The sequence below is a fragment of the Trachurus japonicus genome, chromosome 16 (genome assembly GCF_045865225.1).
Source record: "Trachurus japonicus isolate A0001 chromosome 16, Traja_1.0".
Lineage (NCBI taxonomy): Eukaryota > Metazoa > Chordata > Actinopteri > Carangiformes > Carangidae > Trachurus > Trachurus japonicus.
Window position 1 is genome coordinate 28,711,896 of NC_140922.1, and position 25,000 is coordinate 28,736,895.

General features: G+C 39.1%; 1 protein-coding gene across 1 annotated transcript in view; it reads left to right on the forward strand.

Moving 5' to 3' along the window:
• LOC146972586 (oxysterol-binding protein-related protein 10-like) overlaps positions 1-25,000 on the forward strand; it is a 44,662-nt gene that overhangs the window by 2,016 nt on the left and 17,646 nt on the right. The window contains exons 2-6 of the mRNA XM_085802010.1: positions 7,010-7,188; positions 11,397-11,476; positions 14,931-15,026; positions 17,392-17,779; positions 20,242-20,393. Coding sequence (XP_085658136.1) covers positions 7,010-7,188; positions 11,397-11,476; positions 14,931-15,026; positions 17,392-17,779; positions 20,242-20,393 — 895 coding nt within the window. The remainder of the gene's footprint in view (positions 1-7,009; positions 7,189-11,396; positions 11,477-14,930; positions 15,027-17,391; positions 17,780-20,241; positions 20,394-25,000) is intronic.

Here is a 25,000-nt window from a genome sequence, read left to right on the forward strand (position 1 = left end):
GTTTGTAGGTTACATTCAGCTGCAGGTGGTTTGACCTGCACCGCCTCACCAGGCCTCATTCAGACTCCTCAACTCCTCCTCTTGTCCATCAAATTACGCTACAAAGTTGATAAAGACAATTGTAACCCATGACCTTGAGTCCACCTTCATCTCCATCAGTTTATTTCATACAGAACTCCAAACCATGGAGGACTATAGAGATATAGGCACCACAACGGCCTCCAGACACTGTAAGGGGATCTTCTTCTGAATGGCAGGCAGTGCATCTCTTTTTGATATATTGTTTTTATTAGGCTACTTTTAATGTTTAAACAATGTACATACAGAGAAAAAAAGAGAAGGATAAGCAAATAGAAACAAACTTCAGAATAAGAACATGCTGGATTTTCCATATCCTGTTGATGTGTGCACAACATCTTTAAGGCTGTGTCCGCTTGAGAAAAGTTAAAGAGATAGTTTAACATTTTTGGCAAATTGGCCCATTGTCATAATCCCTGTAGTCATAGCAGTAGGTTTGTTACCTTTAATTGTCGGTGCAAGCTATTTTTAGAACGGCGGAGCTATGCTATGCTATGCTATGCTATGCTATGCTACGGAGGCTAATGGGATTTCTTGGTTTCCCTCATCAAACTCATCGAATACACAATCCAACAACTCCACAACACTCTGATGGACAAGTTGTGACCTGCACATTCACCACGCTATGAGATAATAACAGAACGTTACCAGACAGAGTTGTTTTAGAGGGAAATTCATGCAAAACCGCTGATGCACGTTGCCTTCAGGGACAGTTTTTCAGCAAGCAGTCTCTGCATTTACCTCTAAAACAACTCTGTCTGGTAACGTTCTGTTATTATCTCATAGCGTGGTGAATGTGCAGGTCACAACTTGTCCACCAGAGTGTTTTGGAGTTGTTGGATTGTGTATTTGATGAGTTTGATGAGGGAAACCAAGAAATCCCATGAGCCTCCGTAGCGTAGCTCTGAGCAGCTCGCGGCTCTGCTCCGCCGTTCTAAAAATATCTTGCACCGACAATTAAAGGTAACGAACCTACTGCTATGACTATAGGGATTATGGCAATGGGCCAATTTGCCAAAATGTTGAACTATCCCTTTCTACTCGGGTCCAACCCTGTTTGAACTTGAGACCTGACCCTTTAAACTGAGAGGTGGTCCAGTAAAAAGCCGGCTAAATACCGGGGATCTAACAGTACACAGTCCATCTCTCCCACTTGTTCTTCTTGAGTCCTTTTATCTTATGAGTCAACTGAACAATAACATTCACAATCTTTCAGCCAGGCATCTTGTCTTGTTGGATCTGGCTTATGCCACTTTCTCTTGATTGCTTTCTTACAAGCTGCTAACAAGATTTCCAGTAAATATCTGTCCTCTCTTTTAATATAGCATTCCCTGTCACGCTGCCAAAATATCACTTCTCTCTTTTATTCACGATGACCTCGTCCACCGTCCTTTATAGTTAGAGCTGCTAATGAATTAGATGTAATTTGGTTAGAAAACATGGAGGAGTTGTTCTTGCAGATTTCCTCCAGTCTGAGGAGGTTTGTAAATTGGTTGTGTTTTTCGTCTGTTTGATCAGTTTCACATTGGAAACTTCTGCATTTTGGGATGAACGGATTAGATTTTGATGGTTAAAAAGATCAAAAGTCAAGGTCACTGTGATCTCACACTAACTCAATAATTTACACACTCAGTTTAAGTCAGAGTCAGAATACTTTATTAATCCCAAAGGGGCAATTCATTCCTCCAGTCAGCTCATTCATAATAAATAAAATGAGATAAAAATGAAGAGATGACACATTACAACGACCAACAGTCTGTTTGTGTCACTGTTCACTGTTTCCTGATGGACCTGACCTCATGTGAACAACGTCGTCAACACACAGTTTTTATTTAATCCTTTAATGTTTGTCCCTTTAAACTGACCATCACGCTCACACACACACACACACACACACACACACACACACACACACACTGGATCTAAATGTCCCGGGATAATACACCAGCTCGTACATATGAACTCGGAAAACCTTGCTAACTCCTGTACTATATATAACCTCAGTCATACAGTACTTCCTCTCAGATGGACAGCTGCTAACACCAGGGACATGTAGCTGTTGGTATTTTTTTTATTTTAAAGCCCCAGTATGTAACTTATTTGGCTTTTTATTAGCAAAAATCAAATATTGCTTTCATAAATGAATATTTCACTGAAGTCGAATCACACCCGCATACAAATGAAAGCTTTCTCGTACCTTAGAATGAGTTGTTACAAGTCGTTACAAAAACATAAGTGGGCGACGCACCGAACCGAGGCGGCCATGTTGCATCGCCATTTTTTACATTGAGTGGCAGCGTGACCGTAGGTAACCACGGAAACTCAGCGGAGCTGTGGGCTCGGCCTGTTAAAACTGTCACCACTGTGTAGTGTGAGGAAGGACGGAGGCACTGATGGTGCATTTAGGCGCAGTCAGGCAGACGGCCGTCGGCAAAACCAACCGGATGTCATTTTACTCCACGAGAGAAAGACGGTAAAACGTGGGTCAGGTAAACAATACGACATCACCATGACAACATGTTGTGACTCCTGTATTGTTTTGCCTCGTGCTGGCGGACCACTTGTTTACATAGACGCTTGTTTATCCTGTTACATGCAGCGTCTGTTGTCTGTCTGACGTCTGCCCGATTTCACGTGAATGCAACATCAAGAATACGTTCAGATATGCAACAGCACCGCTAGATGGGGGGAATTCCTACATACTATACCTTTAAGGTTTATTTGGAGATAAACTCCTCATAAAAAGTTTGGGAACGTCTTTTCAGTCAATCATTTCTCCCCTTTCATAATACCATAATATAGTTTTTGGGGGGGCGCTACCCACACGTTCAACTGTGCTGCTCATTCCAGAGATGCACGATTCTTACAAGTTGTATCTTGTTGTAAAGGAGGCTAATCAGGCTTTCCAACAATATAAAATACAACATAAATTAATATTATTAAAGGGGAGAAATTTTGACTGAATAAAACGTTTACGAACTTTTTTTTTGATGAGTGTACAGTATGTTCAGGTTCAGGTTCAGGTTACTTTATTGATACCCGAGGGCAAACTACTAGTTTTGCAGTCGAGAGTCGAAACAAGCAACACAAATCGAACAATCAAAATCAAAACAAGACATAAAAACGTCAAACAAAAAAGACATAAAACAAGAAACAAATTAGACTTGACAGAAAGTGTTGCAATTCATGAGATAAATATAAAAGCATGAAATAAAAACAGATAATTAGACCAAATTTCCTACAGATATAGGTTAACAATAAGATAAAAAGTCAGTCTATGAATAAAAAAAGTAAGATACATGCTCCAAAGTGACTTGTAACATATTGCCGTTAAACCAACACATCAACCCGACCTCTTTACTTCAGACTAAGATCCACTAATAGACTCGGTGTGGGACACTGGGATGATGAACTAGTTAAACAAACCAGGTCAAATCTGGTCGAGTTTCCATGAATAAACAGAAAGAAACTCAAGATAAAACTGTTCTGAGGTTTTTGTGAGAAGAGTCAGAGATTCGACGTGTTGAGTTTTCTGATTACAAATTTGAAGAAAGAAAAAAAAGGTTTGAAGAAAGGTTTTTTTTTTAGTAATTGTGATAAAGAGGTGCTTCACGTTTTTATAACATCTGGATCAGAGTTGAGTTGGATGTTTCCCCTGTAGATCACATGACACAGTCGCATGACAACGGCGGTGGAAACAGATTTCCGTGTGTATACAGATCTAAATTATTCATAGTGGTCTCTGTCCTCTCATCGCTGGTTTCCTCGTTTCTCATTAAACCGCCTTCCCTCCATCCACACCTCCTTCTCTCCTCCCCTCCTCTCTCCATCAGTGCTTCTCATCTGCTTTTCACATTAAAGTCTCCAGGGTGAAATCACTCCGTCGTCCTCAGCGGGCTGCATATTCACTCCGGAGTGAGATGGAATAAGATTTGTCCTCTTTCCCATTACGAGTGAAGAACGCTGACGGAGCAATATCACACTCACAGTGGTTGTTTATGTGTGAGAGAGAGAGTGAGAGTGTGTGAGTGAACAGGAAGTGGAGAAGCTTGTGTTGGTGTTTCACTGGTGTTTCACTGACTGCTCACACCTCCACTGAGTCTGAATGATATAGGCTACTATTTCATATAATGAAAATATAACTCAATTCAAATATATTATATGATTTGTCAATAATATATTAAGTATATAGTACTGCTCTTAAATATACGTAATATATTATTGACCAAGGTGAGTAATATTAATGATATTACGTAATAAAATCCTTCTGATATCAGTTTTCCCTGACTTAGCATCAGGTGAAGTGAAGTGAATTGATGTAAAGTGAGGTGGAGTAAAGTTATAAGTGAACTAACTTCACTTAAAGTAAATCAAGTGTGATGCAGTGAAGTAAATCAATTGAAATACAGTAAAGAATGTCAAGTGTGATGCAGTAAAGCAAAGTGAAGTACAGTGTAATGCAGTAAAGTAGAGTGTAATGAAGTAACGTAGAGAGTAATGCAGTAGAGTAAAGTGAAGTGAAATAAGGTCAAGTAAAGTTAAGTAAATCAAGTCTAATGCAGTAAAGTATCAAGTATAATGAAGTAAAGCAAAGTAAAGTAGAGTGTATTGCAGTAAAGTAAGTCAAAGTAAAGTAATGTAAATCTGCTGTCATGCAGTAAAGCAAAGTAAATTAGAGTGTAATGAAGTAAAGTAGGATATATCAAGTCTAATGCAGTAATGTATATCAAGTGTGATGTAGTAAAGCAAAGTAGTGTGTAAAGTAAAGTAGAGTGTAAAGTAAGTCAAAGTAAAGTAAATCAAGTTTAATGTAGTAGGCTAAAGTAGAGTGTAATGCAGTAAAGTAAGGCAAAGTAAAGTAAAGTGAATCAAGTATGCAGTAAAGCAAAGTAAAGTAGAGTGTACTGAAGTACAGTAGGGTAGATCAAGGCTAATAAGTATATCAAGTGCAATGTAGTAAAGTAGAGCGTAATGAGGTCAAGTAAACTAAAGTGAAATAAGGGCAAGTAAAGTTAAGTAAATCAAGTCTAATGCAGTAAAGTATATCAAGTGCGATGTAGTAACGTAGAGCGTAATGAGGTCAAGTAAACTAAAGTGAAATAAGGGCAAGTAAAGTTAAGTAAATCAAGTCTAATGCAGTAAAGTAAATCAGGTGATGCAGTTAAGCAAAGTAAAGTAGAGTGTAATGCAGGAGAGTAAAGTACAGTGTAATGAAGTAAAGTAGGGTAAATCAATTCTAATGCTTTTAAGTATATCAAGTGTGATGTAGTGAAGTAGAGTGTAATGCAGTAAAGTAATTCAAAGTAAAGTAAATCAAGTATAATGTAGTAGAGTGCAATGCAGTAAAGTAAGTCAAAGTAAAGTACTGTAAATCTGCTGTCATGCAGTAAAGCAAAGTAAAGTAGAGTGTAATGAAGTAAAGTAGAATATATTAAGTCTAATCTATATCAAGTGTGATGTAGTAAAGCAAAGTAGAGTGTAAAGTAAGTCAAAGTAAAGTAAATCAAGTTTAATGTAGTAAAGTAGAGTGTAATGCAGTAAAGTAAGTCAAAGTAAAGTCAATCAAGTTTAATGTAGTAAAGTAGAGTGTAATGCAGTAAAGTAAGGCAAAGTAAAGTAAAGTAAATCAAGTATACAGTAAGGCAAAGTAAAGTAGAGTGTAATGAAGTAAAGTAGGGTAGTTCAAGACAAGTCTAATGCAGTAAAGTATATCAAGTGTGATGTAGTAAAGTAGAGCGTAATGAGGTCAAGTAAACTAAAGTGAAATAAGGTCAAGTAAAGTTAAGTAGATCAAGTCTAATGCATTAAAGTATATCGAGTGTAATGCAGTAAAGCAAAGTAAAGTAGAGTGTAATGCAGTAAAGTAAGGCAAAGTAAAGTAAATCAATTAATGTAGTAAAGTAGAGTGTAATGCAGTAAAGTAAGGCAAAGTAAAGTAAATCAATTAATGTAGTAAAGTAGAGTGTAATGCAGTAAAGTAAGGCAAAGTAAAGCAAAGTAAATCAGGTGTGATGCAGTAAAGCAAAGTAAAGTAGAGTGTAATGAAGTAAAGTAGGGTAAATCAATTCTAATGCTTTTAAGTATATTAAGTGTGATGTAGTGAAGTAGAGCGTAATGCAGTAAAGTAATTCAGTAAAGTAAAGTAAATCTAGTATAATGTAATAGAGTGTAATGCAGTAAAGTAAGTCAAAATAAAGTAATGTAAATCTGCTGTCATGCAGTAAAGCAAAGTAAATTAGAGTGTGATGAAGTAAAGTAGGATATATCAAGTCTAATGCAGTAATGTATATCAAGTGTGATGTAGTAAAGCAAAGTAGAGTGTAAAGTAAGTCAAAGTAAAGTAAATCAAGTTTAATGTAGTAAAGTAGAGTGTAATGCAGTAAAGTAAGGCAAAGTAAAGTAAATCAAGTATGCAGTAAAGCAAAGTAAAGTAGGGTAGTTCAAGACAAGTCTAATGCAGTAAAGTAGAGTGTAATGAAGTAAAGTAGGGTAGATCAAGTCTAATGCAGTAAAGTATATCAAGTGTGATGCAGTAAAGTAGAGTGTAACGAAGTAAAGTAAAGTAGAGTGTAATGTAGTGAAGTAAAGTAGAGTATAATGAACTAAAGTACAGCATAATGCAGTAGAGTAAAGTGAAGTGAAATAAGGTCAAGTAAATCAAGTCTAATGCATTAAAGTATATCAAGTGTGATGCAGTAAAGTAGAGCGTAATGAGGTCAAGTAAACTAAAGTGAAATAAGGTCAAGTAAAGTTAAGTAAATCAAGTCTAATACAGTAAAGTACATAAAGTGTGATGTAGTAAAGTTGAGTGTAATGCAATAAAGTACAAGTAAAAGTCAAGTAAAGTAAAGTAACCTCCTCCACCGTATTAAATCGTCCTCCAGTGTCTCTCTTCTTCTGGTGACGTCGTGGTGTTGTTGTCCCGTTGCAGGTACTTCGTCCTGGACCCGGAGCTCGGGCAGCTCCAGTATTACCTGAATGAGCTGAGTAAAGGTCAACGAGCTCCCCGAGGCTCTCTGCCGCTGCTCGGAGCCGCCGTCGCCTCCTGTGACGAGTTCCCCTTCATGTTCACCTTCCAGTCCACCACCGGGGTCGCATACAAACTGAGAGGTGAGAGGCCGTCTTTACCTCCCGTGCAATGAGAGACAAAATGCTATTTTCACCGGGGAAATGTTGATTATAAACTGTCAGGGACTCTTTTTTCTTAATGTTGTGTTTGTAAGAGATTCTGGAGACACTTTAAAAGTTTATTTTGGTAAAACTTTACAATAAGGGTCCCTTAATTAACGTTAGTTAGTACAATATTAAGCATTAATATATCAACTAATGTGTTAATTAATGCTGAGTAATGCATACATAATGATAACTAATTACATTATTCAACTTTTAAATGTAATAACTAACTTTGAGTAGTAAACACTAAAGCAGAAGTAAGCGATCCTGTCGTTTTGGCTAATGCTGCGTTCCAGGCAGGCTTTTGAAACCGTAAATTACAGCTTCAAGTCACAACTTACGACTTTGTAGCGTTCTAGGCAACCCACTCGTGTTTTTCCGACCTGTTTTACCGGTGAAAGTCACTATAACGGCCACTCGTAACTTCCGACCCGTGAACTCGTACCAGATCGAACTGGTACGACTTCACAGGTCGGAAAAACACGAGTTTCCTTGAACGCACCATAACAGTCCTCGTCCCTACGTCGCCACATTCACGGCGTCCCTTGGCTGCACACACAGCCCTGCATGCCGTTCTCTCTCCTCATTGGATAAAAACTTGTAGGATACGAGAAATGTTTTCTCCTCGGCTCAGAGCAGAGCAGAGGGACTGACAGACCCGTGTTTCGGTCCAAACACTCTCTGTAAGTGATTGCTGTTGGAAGATATAACTATTTAAGACTTATATTAACACAAATATATCACTTACTTCTGCTTTAATCAACTGCTTACTAATAGGCTACATTAATTAATGTGTTTCCTAATCCTAAGTAATACATAATAATGATTGTTAATATATCTGTAAACAGTTAATTAATGCTTAATAATGTACTACTGTAACTAACGTTAAGGGACCCTTATTGTAAAGTCTTACCTTTATTTTTATTTTTAAATCATGCCTTTAGCCTCTGTTACCTTTGAAGAAAGAGCAGTCACAGCAACTCCGAGATGAACTATAAGTATCGTCTGCCTGCATGAAGGGGAAAGTGGATTTAAAACCCAGACCTGATTAGATTTAGTTTAACATCCTGTCTACAGAGGAGGAGTTCACGCACCGACACACACACACACACACACACACACACACACACACACACAGTCGCTGCAGTTATGCAACAGAAGCAGCAGGAAATAGATCTGAATTATAAAAATACGCCTCAGGTCTCGAACGTACAGAGCAGCGAGTGAAGTGTCTCTTCTGTCTGTGTCTGTGTGAATGAACAGACTGTCGGTGTTTTTGGACTCGGATCTACGAGATCTGTGTGTTTGTGTCAGTCAATGAACTCTGTTTCAGTCTAGAGCTGGTAATGTAACGAGATTGATTTGAATTTAACACGTTTCATTTGTTGTTTTAATTTCCATCCATCCATCGTTTTTCCATCTATCGTCTTTCCATCCATCAGTCTTTCCATCCATCCCATTTATCAATTTTTCCATCCATCAACTTTCCATCTTGGTGCTCAGACACAGATGTATTTCCATGTCCAATCCTCTATCCATCCATCTGTTCGTCCATCCATCTATCTTTCCATTCATCCATCCATTTGTCTATCCGTCCAATCTTCCATCCGTTCGTCTATCCATCTATCCATCCATCTATCTGTTCGTCCGTCCATCCATCCATCTGTCCATCCATCCATCCATCTATCTGTTTGTAGATCCATCCATCTATCCATCCATCCATCCGTTCGTCCATCCATATATCCATCCATCCATTGGTCTTTCCATCCATCTGGCCATCCATCTGATCATCCATCCATCCATCCATCCATCCATCCATCCATCCATCCATCCATCCATCCATCCATCCGTTCATCCATCCATCAATCCATCTAACCATCCATCCATCTGTCTTTCCATTCATCCATCTATCTGTCCATCCGTCCAATCCTCCATCCATCCATCTGTTCGTCCATCCATCCATCCATCCATCCATCCATCCATCCATCAATCTATCAATCTATCCATCCATCCATCCATCTGTTTGTCCATCCATCCATCCGTTTTTGTCCATCTGTCCATCCATCTATCAATCTATCCATCCATCCATCTGTTTTTCCATCCATCCATCCATCCATCCATCCATCGGTCTTACCATCCATCTTTTTGTCTGCCTTAATGTAGCTTAGCTTCTGCAGTTTAGGCAATAACAATGACTTATTTCTTGGAATACTTTATTTTGAAGTTTACTACAGACTACAGATGGAAATTAGCCCGAGGGCTAAATCTGGTACAACCATCTATTCTTTGTTTTTTTCAATTGACTAATGGTAATGTACACTGTCTTGTTTCAATAAACTAAATTAACTAACTCACAATGATGGAAGAACAGTACAACTCATTCCCACAAAGTAGCATAAATATTAAAGACAGACATGAAACATTTATCCATCCATCCATCCATCCATCCATCTGTTCGTCCATCCATCTGACCATCCATCCATCAGTCTTTCCATCCATCTGTTCCTCCATCCATCCATCCATCCCTCCCTGTGTGCGTGTTTCCCTATCAGTCTTATGTAACAGCCGCCACCTCCAGTAACTCAGTTACAGTCGTATTTTTCCAGAGAGTCGAGTTCTCAGACGTAAAGTGAAACCTGGTCTGAGTGAATCAGGTCAGAGGAACCAGACAGACACTCAGGTGAAATAATGTAACTGCAGACTTTCTCCTTCAACACGCGAACACCCCACCTGGTCAAACCTGGGTGTGTCTGTCGGTCACCTCTATACATTTACACACACGCCATTGCAAAATAACATATGAACTAGCAGCAGATGTGCCAGGGGAATTTCAAAATAAAAGCATCATTCCCACAAAGTAGCATAAATAATAAAGACAGACATGAAACATTTATCCATCCATCCATCCATCCATCCATCCATCCATCCATCCATCCATCCATCCATCCATCCATCCATCCATCCATCAGTCTTTCCATCCATCCATCCATCCATCCATCGGTCTTTCCATCCATCCATCCATCCATCCATCCATCCATCCATCCATCGGTCTTTCCATCCATCCATCCATCCATCCATCCATCCATCCATCCATCCATCCATCGGTCTTTCCATCCATCCATCCATCCATCCATCCATCCATCCATCCATCCATCCATCGGTCTTTCCATCCATCTGGCCATCCATCTTTTCGTCTATCCATCTATCCATCTATCCATCCATCCGGCCATCTATCTGTTTGTCCATTTATCCATCCATCCATCTGTTTGTCCATCCATCCATCCATCCATCCATCCATCCATCCATCCATCCATCCATCAGTCTTTCCATCCATCTGGCCATCCATCTGTTTGTCCATTTATCCATCCATCCATCTGTTTGTCCATCCATCCATCCATCCATCCATCCATCCATCCATCCATCAGTCTTTCCATCCATCTGACCATCCATCCATCCATCTGTTGTCCATCCATCCATCCATCCATCCATCCATCCGTTTTTGTCCATCTGTCCATCCATCTATCACATCCATCTATCCATCCATCCATCCATCCATCCATCCATCCATCCATCCATCCATCCATCCATCTGTTGTCCATCCATCCATCCATCCGTTTTTGTCCATCTGTCCATCCATCTATCACATCCATCTATCAATCTATCCGTCTATCCATCCATCCATCCATCCGTTTTTGTCCATCTGTCCATCCATCTATCACATCCATCTATCAATCTATCCGTCTATCCATCCATTCATCCGTTTTTGTCCATCTGTCCATCCATCTATCACATCCATCTATCAATCTATCCGTCTATCCATCCGTCCATCCGTTTTTGTCCATCTGTCCATCCATCTATCACATCCATCTATCAATCTATCCATCCATCCATCCATCCATCTATCACATCCATCTATCAATCTATCCGTCTATAGACACACACGTCTTTGCACATAAAATATAAAATAGCAGCAGATGTGCCAGGGGAATTTCAAAATAAAAGCACGTCTTATAAATGATACTGTATGTCTGATCGATGTTTTTATTTTTGGATCCACGCTGTGACTCATAGATCATTGATGTATTGATGTATTGTTACACCTCTGACACTGTGTTTTTCTTTTTTGTCTGTCTTTCTTCTCTTAGCAATAGACGCCAAGGAGCAGGAGTTATGGATGACTCAGCTACAGTTGTGCTCCCGACGCCACTCTGACAGCAACGCTGAGGTACACACACACACACACACACACACACACACACACACACACACACACACTGAGGGCTAGATGGATATTGTCCCTAACTGACCACAGTGAAGTTACTCAGCTCCACCACCCTCCCCTCTCTCTCTCTCTGTCTCTCTCTTTCTCTCTCTATCACAATAAAAGCATGAACATGAACTTTAAAGGGATAGTTCACCCAAAATTCTAATTTCACTCATTAGCTACTCACCCTCATGTCGACTAAGGGCTGCGAGAAGTTTCAGAGTCCTTCCGCTACAAACAAGATTAAAAACATAGACTTATTTAATTTTTTCGGGACAATTTCTCATGTTGGGGCTTCAATACAAGAGGGACATTACAGACGAGCACTATGGAGGTATTTGGATGTTTTTTTGGTGTGTCTTTTTGGACGAAGAAAAGTGAGCTTCGTCCGTTCACAACCGTCATATGGACATGCAGTGCTGCGCCGAGCCTTCCCTGTAACTCAGAGAAGGCACGGAGGACTCTGAAACTTCTCCCAGCCCTTATTAGAGACATCAGAAGACATCACCACTGGATTACTTTCACCTACAAAGCGCTCCTCAATAAGTTGCCGTCATATCTGTGCAATCTGTTATCCCCTGCACACACTATGTACAACTCCCGCTCCTCCACACGGAAGTTGTATAAAGTTCCCAGGACTCATACTGAGCATGGTAAGGCAGCCTTCTCCTACGCTGCCCCTTGGTCCTGGAACACCACTCAGAACACACTTCAATTGTCCAAATTCATCTCCCTGGGTGAATTCAAAACCCTTATAAATCATAAAGTAACAGAAAAGTGCACCTGCTATGAATGATGATATGTTTGTATTATATGTAAGCGTTTATATTGTTATGTAACCTGCTGTACCAGTGCATTCTCTTAGCCAGGTCTCCCTCGCAAAAGGTATTTAATCTCAAGGGACTTTCCTGGTAAAATAAAGGTTGAAAAAAAAATTAGTCGACATGAGGGTGAGTAGATAATGAGTGAAATTTGAATTTTGGGTGAACTATCCCTTTAACACAACAACAAGAACAGAGGAGGTCAAATGTCGGTGCATGGAAACGGATCGTCCAATGTGCCGCAAAATTGCCGTGTATGTTTAGGGGTCATGTGTGCACAGTGGGATAACAGGAGACAGAGGAAACAGTGTGTGTAGTCGCAGTGTGTGTGTGTGTGTGTGTGTGTGTAGTCGCAGTGTGTGTGTGTGTGTGAGAGAGAGAGACACACACACACACACATTAATCACAGCTCATCACACACACTCATTAAGGGGAGTGGAGACGTCCCAGTGGCTCCGCTCTGCAGTGGCCGTGTCAGTGTGATCACCTCCTGCAGTCGGAGAGAAAACTCATCTTCATCGTCATCATCTTCATCTTCATCATCATCATCATCATCCTCATCATCATCATCATCCTCTCTTCTCCATCACACACTCCTCTCTCTCTCTCTGTCTTTTCTTTCTTCATTGTCCAGGAGAAGTCACTCTGCTCTGTCTCCTTCTCGTAATCCCCCCTCCCCTCCTCCCACTTTTATCATCCCTCTTCCTGTCATTCAGATGCTACCTCTCTCTACCTCTCTCTCTCTCTCTCTCTCCCTCCATTACACTAGAGAGTGATGGCTGCAGAGCGGTGGGGGGGACGGGGGGGTGGGGGGGTGTGCTGTGCTGCTGATTCTGCATATTGTCGGCGCTCTGACGTGATCAAACTGATCAAACTGAAGCTGCTGCAGCCGGAGGAGAAGTAAAAGAAGAAGAGACTTGATGATGAGGATGAGGATGAGGATGAGGATGATGATGGTTACCGTGGTTACTCTCTTGTGTACACTTAGGGTTGCAAAGGGGTGAAAAATTTCCAGTAAATTTCCAGAAACTTTCCATGGGAAGTTCAACTGGGAAATTTTGGAAATATTCCAAATTGGAAACTTTCTATGGGAATTATAGGAATTTATGGGATGGAAATTGGGGGTAATTTAAACAAACTGTATCATATCTAAACATAAATGTAAATATTTTGTTTTGTCATAATACCCAGGGGGCAAAGCAAAAAAACGGACACGGAGCGTTGTAAAAGCTTTGACACCAGAAATTATATCTAGGAACTTCAAGGATTAAAACCTGGGTGGACAACCCGGTCAACTAGCTGCTGGAAAGCTACAGGGGGCCAAAACCCCTTTCTGGGGTCATTTTGCTGGCGAAATGATGTAAATGCAAATATTTAGGTACTACAATGGCATAAATAGTCATACAACTATACAATTTGGCAGAGAGTATCTTGACACATAGGGGGAGGCAGGAAAAAAACATTCTGGGGTTTGTTGCAACTCGATTTTAAGATATCACTCTCAACATCCCAAAAAAGACCAAAAAAAGTACTGTTCGCCTGACAAATTCTCATGAAAATTATTATTTTTCAGCACTTTATGGAGAATATCTATGCTTAACATGTATATAGAAAAAATCCTTTATTCATAAGCTTCCATTTGAGTCCAAGATAGCCTTTCTATCTCCAAAGCCCCACTTGCTGTGGCCAACGGTCTTCTCTATCTATCTGTTCACTTTGGGGAGACCAGAAATACAATGTTTTCTGATCAGGCCAGTTAACATGGAGTTTTTCACAATAGGTGTTGCATTGTTTGGAGACAGCCTGTAGCTTTCCAGTAGCTAGTAGAAAGGCTATCTTGGACTCAAATGGAAGCTTATGAATTAAGGAATTTTTCTATATACATGCTAAGCATAGATATTCTCCATAAAGTGCTGAAAAATAATAATTTTCATGAGAATTTGTCAGGCGAACAGTACTTTTTTTGGTCTTTTTTGGGATGTTGAGGGTGATATCTTAAAATTGAGTTGCAACAAACCCCAGAATCTTTTTTTCATGCCTCCCCCTATGTGTCAAGATACTCTCTGCCAAATTTTATAGTTGTATGACTATTTATGCCATTGTAGTACCTAAATATTTGCATTTACATCATTTCGCCAGCAAAATGACCCCAGAAAGGGGTTTTGGCCCCCTGTAGCTTTCCAGCAGCTAGTTGACCGGGTTGTCCACCCAGGTTTTAATCCTTCAAGTTCCTAGATATCATTTCTGGTGTCAAACCTTTTACAACGCTCCGTGTCCGTTTTTCAAAAAACTGGGATTTTGCCCCCTGGGTATAAGCAGTCATCCATGCAAAATAATACAATTAAAAAACATGACATTTCAACAGATGTATTTATGAGTAGAACTTTTTCAATTATTTTACTGAACAACAAAAACATGAATGTTGAGTAAAATGGTCCCCCCCCCCCCCCCCTGCATATTCCCTGGTAAGGGCCAACCTTCAATTTTATTCCCGTTTATTCCCATATATTCCCGTTAATTCCCATGGAAAGTTTCCAACTTTGAAAATTCCCAGAATTTTGCAACCCTATGTACACTGCTGTATGTATGTACAGGTGATGAGCCAGGCCGAGGTGCAGCAGAAGAGCCTGGTCGCCTCCGTGGAGTCGTCCTTACCCCCCCGAGGTGGAGCCCTCTGCTCCCTGGATGAGGTAACGATGAGCGAGGAGTCGGTCGGTATCTGCAGTGGTGGACAGTAACGGAGTAAATTTACTTGAGTACTGTCCTTAAGTACATATCCAGAGGATTTGTACTTAACTTGAGTATTAGATTTCTTTGGTACTTATTACTCTTACTTGAATACATTTCCAAGACAAATATTTTTACTTTTAATAAATCTATATGTATATAAATATAAATATAAATATAAATATAAATATAAATATAAATATAAATATAAATATAAATATAAGAATATATTAGAATAAATCCAGTTAAATAACTCATAAATTAACTTACTGTATAGATTATAATGACTAGATAACTTGATAGATAAATTCAAGTAATAATGACTAGATAACTTGATAGATAATTTATGAATAAGGAGTGGGAGTAAATAAGTTTTACTTCTTCCCACTCCTTTTCGGATATGAAACAAACAAACAAAAAAAAATCAAATTACCTTTATTTTCAATTATTTTATTTTATTTTTTTTGTTCATATGTTGTCTTTGCAAAGTTTTTATATGTTATGTCTGTCCATTTCTGTATTATGTTTTATTTCTTTTAACATGTCCGAAATAAACTTAAACTAAACTAAACTCGAGTTAATTTCTAGGAAGGCTGAAAAGTACTCGTTACTTTCAGGTCTGCTCTTTTTTCTTTTTTTTTTCTAAAATACTATTGGACACAAGCTGTGTTTGTCAAAGAAGGAAACCCTGACCCCTAAAAGCAAGCACATCATCAGTGAGTTAATTCTCAGAAACTACACAGAGTTAAAAGGTCCTTAAATTCATTTAGAAAAAAATATAGTAATTCATTGATGTGAAAAATAAGAAATTTACTCTTACTCTTACTTTTACTCTTACTAAATTTAAAAGCATGTACTTTTGGATACTTAAGTACCTTTAAAAGCAAGTACTTTTTTACTCTTACTCGAGTAACATGTCGATTGAGCAACTTTTACTTGTAACGGAGTAAATTTTGACCAGTAGTATTTGTATTCTTACTCAAGTACTGGGGTCGAGTATACTCAGTCCATCTCTGGGTATCTGTGTATCAAAAGTCGACCAATAGTGGATATACTGTAATACCAATAGATCAATAGAGTGATTCAAATAAATGAAAGCAGCACAATCAATCAAACACAGATACATATCATTATTTGATATAATATATATACATATAAGACGCGCCTTTATTTTGAAAATCCCCTGAACTGGCACATCTGAGCGATGAGTCTCTGCTGCAGTTCCACATTTAATTTGCAAAGTCATGTGTTTAATTAATCATCATTTTCATAGTCAGTGTAATCAATATAACATCTAATCATGATGAAGCGTATGATTCTCAACCTCTGCAGGGCACTGGACCCCCTGCATGTTTTTTTTGTTTTTTTTTAAAGTCCCAAACCAATTTGACAGAAATAAAAATAGTCTTTTTAATTGCATCATTGCATATTTATAAACGGTTCCGAAGGCAAATATGCAATTTCCGAAGGTCGCTGTACACTGAACTTTGCACGTTGCAGTTTAGACAGTTTTACACCATCTTCCTGTGCAGTATTTCAGAAAAAAAAGCCCAATTAAGAAATCAATGGAGACTGTCCACTGAAACTCTGTAAAGAAGATTTGAAAATAAGACAGTAAGTGTTGTGAGTTTGTCTTTAAAAAGGCAAATGAGGGTGAATCAAAAACCATCAAAATGTGGCTTCTTGACCAATTTTCCATTAAAACATATGGGATTAGGAAAAAACGCCGTAATGTAGCTTCGCTTCTGCAAAACTGTGTGGTGGTGGTGGTGGAGCAGGTTTGGTTCTTTGTCTCTAGTGTGTCAGACCTGAGATAAACTGATCCTGGCTCATCAGATACACAATCCAACAACTCCAAAACGCTCTGGTGGACAAGTTGTGACCTGCACATTCACCACGCTATGAGATAATAACACAACGTTACGAGACAGAGTTGTTTTAGAGGGAAATTCATGCAAAACTGCTGATGCGCGTTCCTGTTGGGGGCAGTTTTTCGTCAAGCAGTCTCTGCATTTCCCTCTCGAACGACTCTGTCTGGTAACGTTCTGTTATTATCTCATAGTGTGGTGAATGTGCAGGTCACAACTTTTCCACCAGAGCGTTGTGGAGTTGTTGGATTGTGTATTTCATGAGTTTGATGAGGGAAATAGCTTGCACCGACTATTAAAGGTAACAAACCTACTCCTAAAACTATAGGGATTATTGCAATGGACCAATTTGCCAAAATGTTGAACTATCCTTTTAAGTACCCATTGCAATTACACCAAGTACCACCAGGGGTCTGAGAAACACTGATTTACACTATTTTTTCACCCGTCCTTGGTCCAGGATCTTCTCCTGCTGAAGGCCACCTCAGCTGCCACCCTGAGCTGCCTGGGCGAGTGTCTCAGTCTGCTGCAGACCAACGTCATCCAGGCCCTCAACCAGAACCAGAACCAGAACCAGAACCAGAACCAGAACCAGAACCACGTCCCTTGTCCAAGCCTCAGAGACGGTCCGGCTGTCGGTTTGAATCATCAGGCTCCTCCTCCCACAGAGCGGGTCAAGTCGTGGAGTCAGCGGGGTGTTGTGAGCCAGGTGGCGACGGAGCCCGGGCGCCTCCGGTCCCGCAGCCAGAGCCCGACCCAGAGTCCAAACCACAGCGGCTACAGAGCAAGACCAGGAAGTGTCCACAAACACATCATCCAGAACCAGAAGCAGAGCTGCGGACCTGCAGGTGGGATCTTTGTGATTATGATATTTTATTTTCGTCTTTCACTTTTTCCATTTCCTCTCCATCCCTGAGGTTTTTTATGCCTCCATGTTGTTTCCAGGTCGTCGTGCACATGAGATCTGAGCAACACCTTCACAAAACCTCATCAAATTCATGTCAGTGTGACCTCAGAGACCATTATAACTAGGGCTGGGCCGATACGCTTTTGTGCCGATTCGATTCTCTAACGATTTTTGGGCCCCGATTCGATTTAAATTGCGATTCTGATTAAACAAGTATTGCGATTTAATGTGACCAAGTATTGCGATTTTATATTTCAATTATTGTGATTTTCTGTCCTTTTTTTTTCAAGTTTCACGATGCACCCACGATGCACCCGCTTTATTCACACACACAACAAAAATCATAGTTGGCTTGATAGTCACAAGGTGTGTGAACTGGTCTCCTGGGGAAGCTAACTAAAGCTTGTGGTAGGAGCCATTTACATACATTAGACATACATTAGACACATATTGTAAACACATTTACATGCACATGACACTTACATACATTTAACATACTACATACAACACAGTCCTTAAACAAGAGCAGGTTGAACCAAACACTTGACAATACATCATAAGTCATATTTACAAAAAACAATACACACATCACATCAGTTTGTCTGTTGTGTTCGTTTGTTCACATAGATATCTGTGAACAAACGAACACAACAGGTCGGTTTGACTTTGTCGAGTGTAATGGCACAGAATACATGATCGTACAATAAAGATTGGTCGTCCCAAAAAAATAATTAAAAAAAAAAACCCGAAAAAAAATCACCAGAAAAAAATTTCGATTACTGTAACATAAAAATCGATTTTTTTGGCCCAGCCCTAATGATTATGATTATTATTATTCGATTATTTCCATTTCCTCTCCATCCTTGAGGTTTTTTATGCCTCCATGTTGTTTTCAGGTCGTCATGCACATGAGATCTGAGCAACACCTTCACAAAACTTCTTCAAATTCATGTCAGTGTGACCTCAGAGAACATTATTAACCCAACACTTCCAGTAATTATAGCTAAATCTTACACTAATGGATCATACTTTATGACCGTGGAGGCAGTTTTTTTTATCCTTTATGTAAAAAAAAAAAACAAAAGCAGAAGACACAGGGTGGTAAAAGCACACACAGGAAGCCTCAGTGTTCAAAAGCTGCTTATTGTGGGGTTTTCTGAGGGTCGAGTGGCTGAGTGGGAGTTAGCAGATGGCTGAGTGGGTGTTGTTCACTGGAGTCTGTGGAGCGCAGGTGGAGGAGCAGGTTACTGTTGATAGTTGTGGTGCAGGAGGATTCAGGGGTGGGTTAGGGGAACAAGAACAAGAACAAGAACAAGAACAAGAACAAGAACAAGAACAAGAACAAGAACAAGAACAAGAACAAGAGCACTGAGTCCAAATGATCCAAACAACATGAGATCCTACTATCACTTTTTTAAAATCTTTTTTTAACCTTCCCCACACACAAACACACAGGTGAAGTGGACGTAACGGTCAGCTCAAATGAAAGTTGGTTGCGCTGCAGATACGAGAGGAAACTGGTCTTCATTATTAATATTACTGTATTATTAGCGAGATTGATTAACGACATAGAATGAACAGAGGAAAGTACAGATAGGAGCGCGTGTGGGGTGTGTGTGTGCGCACGAAATTCGTGATGGAGAACGCTTTGTTTCCTCTTTCCTTTTTTATTTGTTCCATTCATGAAAGTGTAGAGAACAATACAATATGATGTTACATAAATACATCAATACATTTGAATCAACACTTTTCATGCTGAGAAAGGAGCAGTAAGAGGAATATAATTCTTATTTATGTGCGCCCCGAACTTTACTGTAACTTAAAGAATCTTAGATGGTCTGTCACTTCCAGTCACATCCTACACCCTCGATTATATCAACAAAAAAACAAAACAACCCATATAAATTAATTTATAATGACCAAAACATCTCAAAATGTAAACATCCGGTCAAATCTCCATTGTTTATTTTCTAATTTGTTTCTCTTTATAACATTTTTTTAAGGAAAAATATATGTACAACCCTTCAAAAATTCAAAATTTTTTACTCTACAACAGATGTACACACTTGTTTTACAGTAAGGTGGTCCGAGCAACTTGATGCTTGAAATCAAATCTCCTTCTACTGGAGCAGAACCAGACCACAGGTTCTGCTCCGACCGGTTGGAGAGAGAGAGAGAGAGAGAGAGAGAGGAGCAGAGTGAACTTACAAAATCTAATAACACCAATAAAATTATAGTAGACGGAGCATTAAGGAGGTGGAGGTGCATTGGAAGCAGCAGGAAGGATCGGAGGTGAACGCTTTATGAGATTTTCCAGCTGGATGAATCCAGATGCATCATAATAATCAACACTGTGAGTGAGTTTAACTCTGATCCTGTTTGATCCTGTTGGTTTGTTTGCAGCCGACAGCTCCTCTGGAAGAACGAGGCCTCCGTCTGAGAGAGAGGAGAGACAACCAACACCTCCTCCGCCCTCCTCCTCCTCCTCCTTCTCCTCCTCCTTCTCCTCCACTCAACCACATCTGGACCAGGACCAGAACCAGAACCAGGACCTGGTAATCCGCTCTGAGGTAATCCACACCACAGCCATGAGTTTAGTTTGGTTTGGTTGAGTTGAGTTGAGTTGAGTTGAGTTGGAGTTGAGTTTAGTGTAGTTTAGTTTAGTTTAGTTTAGTTTAGTTTAGTTTAGTTTAGTTTAGTTTAGTTTAGTTTAGTTTAGTTTAGTTTAGTTTAGTTTAGTTTAGTTAAGTTAAGTTAAGTTAAGTTTAGTTTAGTTAAGTTTAGTTTAGTTTAGTTTAGTTTAGTTTAGTTTAGTTTAGTTTAATTTAGTTTAGTTTAGTGTAGTTTGGTTTAGTGTAGTTTAGTTTAGTTTAGTTTAGTTTAGTTAAGTTTAGTTTAGTTAAGTTTAGTTAAGTTTAGTTTAGTTTAGTTTAGTTTAATTTAGTTTAGTTTAGTGTAGTTTGGTTTAGTGTAGTTTAGTTTAGTGTAGTTTAGTTTAGTTTAGTTTAGTTTAGTTTAGTTTAGTTAAGTTTAGTTTAGTTTAGTTTAGTTTAGTTTAGTTTAGTTTAGTTTAATTTAGTTTAGTTTAGTTTAGTTTAGTTTAGTTTAATTTAGTTTAGTTAAGTTTAGTTTAGTTTAGTTTAGTTTAGTTTAGTTTAGTTTAGTTTAGTTTAGTTTAGTTTAATTTAGTTTAGTTTAGTGTAGTTTGGTTTAGTGTAGTTTAGTTTAGTTTAGTTTAGTTTAGTTTAGTTTAGTTTAGTTTAGTGTAGTTTGGTTTAGTGTAGTTTAGTTTGGTTTAGTGTAGTTTAGTTTGAGTTGAGTTGAGTTGAGTTGAGTTGAGTTGAGTTGAGTGTAGTTTAGTTTAGTTTAGTTTAGTTTAGTTTAGTGTAGTTTAGTTTAGTTTAGTTTGGTTGAGTTTGGTTGAGTTTAGTTTAGTGTAGCTGAGTTGAGTGTAGTTGAGTTGAGTTGAGTTTGGTTTAGTGTAGTTTAGTTTAGTTTAGTTTCGTTGAGTTTAATGTAGTTGAGTTGAGTTTAATTTGGTGTAGTTCTGTTTGGTTTAGTGTAGTTTAGTTTGGTTTGGTGTAATTTAGTGTAGAGTAGAGTACTTGAGTACTTGTCGTTGAGTTGAGTTGAGTTGAGTTGATTTGAGTTTAGTGTAGTTTGGTTTATTGTAGTTGAGTTGAGTTGAGTGTAGCTGAGTTGAGTTGAGTTGAGTTGAGTTGAGTTGAGTTGAGTTGAGTTTAGTTTAGTTTAGTTTACTTTAGTTTAGTGTAGCTGAGTTGAGTTGAGTTGAGTTGAGTTGAGTTGAGTTGAGTTGAGTTGAGTTGAGTTGAGTTGAGTTGAGTTTGGTTTAGTTTAGTGTTGTTTCGTTTCGTTTAGTTTAGTTTAGTGTCGTTTTGTTGAGTTGAGTTGAGTTGCGTTGCGTTGCGTTGCGTTGCGTTGCGTTGCATTGCGTTGCGTTGAGTTGAGTTGAGTTGAGTTTGGTCTTTGGTTTGACACAGCACAATAGAAATTACAACTCAACATTACACAGCAGCTAGACAAGGTCCAAGAAAAGATGATAAAACAAAAATGAGTAAATCAAATTTAAGTAAATAAATAAATAAATAAATAAATAAATAAGGGGTGTAATAGACATTTAGACCAACTATATGTTGTGTTAATTATTCTGGTTTTCACTCTCTGAGCTTTTGTTGTTTTCATCACTGCTGCACCGAGGGCTCCAATATTATAGTGATCTATAATGATCTTTCATTGATAAACAAATCATTACTTTGTCTATACTTTGTAACCTGGAGCATCACAGCTGTTTCATACTTCACTGACAGTTTTAATAATTCAAGATTATTCCACAGGAGCGACTGCAGATGTTCCCATCACAGTTTGACTGGTTTGTGTCCAGTGGGGGATGCTTTTAGGACATAATAGTCTGCAATATTTTTGAATGCCATGTGATTTTAAAAGCTTAAATAATGTGGTTTTACTTATTGTTGGATGGTCTTGGGTCAGGCTGCTCATTTTTAAGTCATAATAACGATAAAACAGGTTAATAGATATCTTTTCTTCCTCATTTATTCATTTACTCTGTGGGGGAAACTGTGCTGCAGTTGACGGACGTCTTCTGTGTCAGTGTTTGTCTGAGAGTTGAGACCCGTGGACTGAGACTGAAACGTGCTGAGTCAGCAGCTCGTCAGCAGCTTTGACAGGTCGTCATAAATAACAGAGAGAGAGGGCACAGAGGTGAGAGCATCATGAACTCTAAAGTCTAAAGTTCATTGAAACATCACTGGCAGCAAAAACAGAAGTGTGTTTGAAGCTTTTGTCATGTTGCAGTTTTATAATAAATCCATTATAAATTCCTTCAGACACAGTTTTTCCCATGTAAAAGTGAAAAAGAAAAACTTCCTAACTCTTTGGATTTATTTTTCCTTTAACAGTCTGCACTTTATTTCCCATAATGACTCACTCAAACGTTCTGCTTCTGTTTTGTCCTTGTGGATTGAAGAGAAAATGAATGCGTCACCTGTAATATTTTATTTTTAACATCAGGTGGCGCCACACATCAGGCTTTAGCATGATCAGCTCTGAGTTCACTGTAATCTGTTCCTGTTTGATCCTCGGGTGGTTAAACTGTGATTATATGATTTAATTTGAGAGATTATATGATATGAATATGTAGTTTACTGCTGGTTTAAACCAGTTACTGAGACACTACATCACAGATGAATTACTTGAATGACTGAAGTCTTGTTCCCACATCTGCAGGAAGAAGCACATGTTGATAAATTAAATAACCTTCAAACTATAAAACAGATGTGAACATATCAACCCCCCACAGCACCTGGGTCATTCTACAGAAACAGACTATTGATTTATTTGTATCAAAGATCAGATGTAAGTAGTCCTGTAAAGTCAAAGTTAAAGCGATACTTCAACCAAAATCGATAATTCACAAATTTTCTACTCACCGTCATGCCAAAGAAGGGTTTGGAGAACTTTCATAGTTATCAAAACGCTTTAGGAGTTCCAGGGGGGGTCCGGCTGGGAATGGATTTTTATATAATGGTGGTGGATAGAGTTCACTTTTGAATCGTCCAAAACACACACAATGAAACATCCAGATACCTCCATACTGCTCGTCTGTACTGACCCAAGTGTCCTGAAGCCGCCACATGAAAAAGTTGTTCGAAAAAAAATAATTCGATCTCTGTTTTTAGCCTTGTTGTAGCAGTAGCTCACCTCATCAAACTCATCAAATACACAATCCAACAACTCCACAACGCTCTGGTGGACAAGTTGTGACCTGCACATTCACCACACTATGAGATAATAACACAACGTTACCAGACAGAGTTGTTTTAGAGGTAAATGCAGAGACTGTTTGCTGAAAAACTGACCAGTGGTTCTCAACCTCTGCAGGGCACTGGACCCCCTGCATGTTTTTTTTTTACCAGCCTTGAGGACCCCCATTGCAAAAAGAGTCCCAAACCAATTTGACAGAATTGAAAATAGCCTTTTTAATTGCATCATTGCATATTTATGAACGGTTCTGAATGCAAATATGCGATTGCCAAAGGTCACTGTACACTGAACTTTGTACATTGCAGTTTTGGGAGTTTTACAACATCTTCCTGTGCAGTATTTCAGAAAAAAAAAAAAGCCCAATTACGTAAGAAATCAATGGAGACTGTCCACTGAAACTCTGTAAAGAAGGTTTGAAAAGAAGACAGTAAGTGTTGAGAGTGAATCAGAAACCATCAAAATGTGGCTTCTTATTACGTAAAATATGACCAATTTTCCATGAAAACACATGGGATTGGGAAAAAATGTCTTAATGTAGCTTAGCTTCTGTAGTTTAGGCAATATTGATGACTCCAGTCACTATTTTAGTAAAATGATAAATGTCTGTAAAGGTCGCTCAAGAAAATGATTGTTTATAGTTTTATTTGGAATACTTTATTTTGAAGTTTTCAATTATCCATGAACAGTACAAGTCATCGAAAACAACTCTGTCTGGTAACGTTGTGTTATTATCTCATAGCGTGGTGAATGTGCAGGTCACAACTTGTCCACCAGAGCGTTGTGGAGTTGTTGGATTGTGTATTTGATGAGTTTGATGATGAGGAAAACCAAGAAATCCCATGAGCCTCCGTAGCGTAGCTCTGAGCAGCCCACAGCTCTGCTCCGCCGTTCTACAAATAGCTTGCACCGACAATTACTGTAAAGGTAACAAACCTACTGCTAAGACTATAGGAATTATGGCAATGGGCCAATTTGCCAAAATGTTTAACTATCCCTTTAAAAAAAATATATATAATTTTTTTTCAATGACAGAAGCTGCTCTGTGGTGTTGCAGAGTTGCAGAGCGTGAGCAGGACGGAGGCAGCAGCTGCAGCTCCGAGTCCACAGAGACTCACAGTCCTTCACACTCTGTAGCTGATATCATGAGGATGGGAGGAGAGGAGAGGAGAGGAGAGGAGAGGAGAGGAGAGGAGAGGAGAGGAGAGGAGAGGAGAGGAGAGGAGAGGAGAGGAGAGGAGAGGAGGGGAGAGGAGAGGAGAGGAGGGGAGGAGAGGGGAGGGGAGGGGAGGGGAGGGGAGGGGAGGGGAGGATAGGAGAGAGGAGGAGAGGAGAGGATAGGAGAGAGGAGGAGAGGAGGATA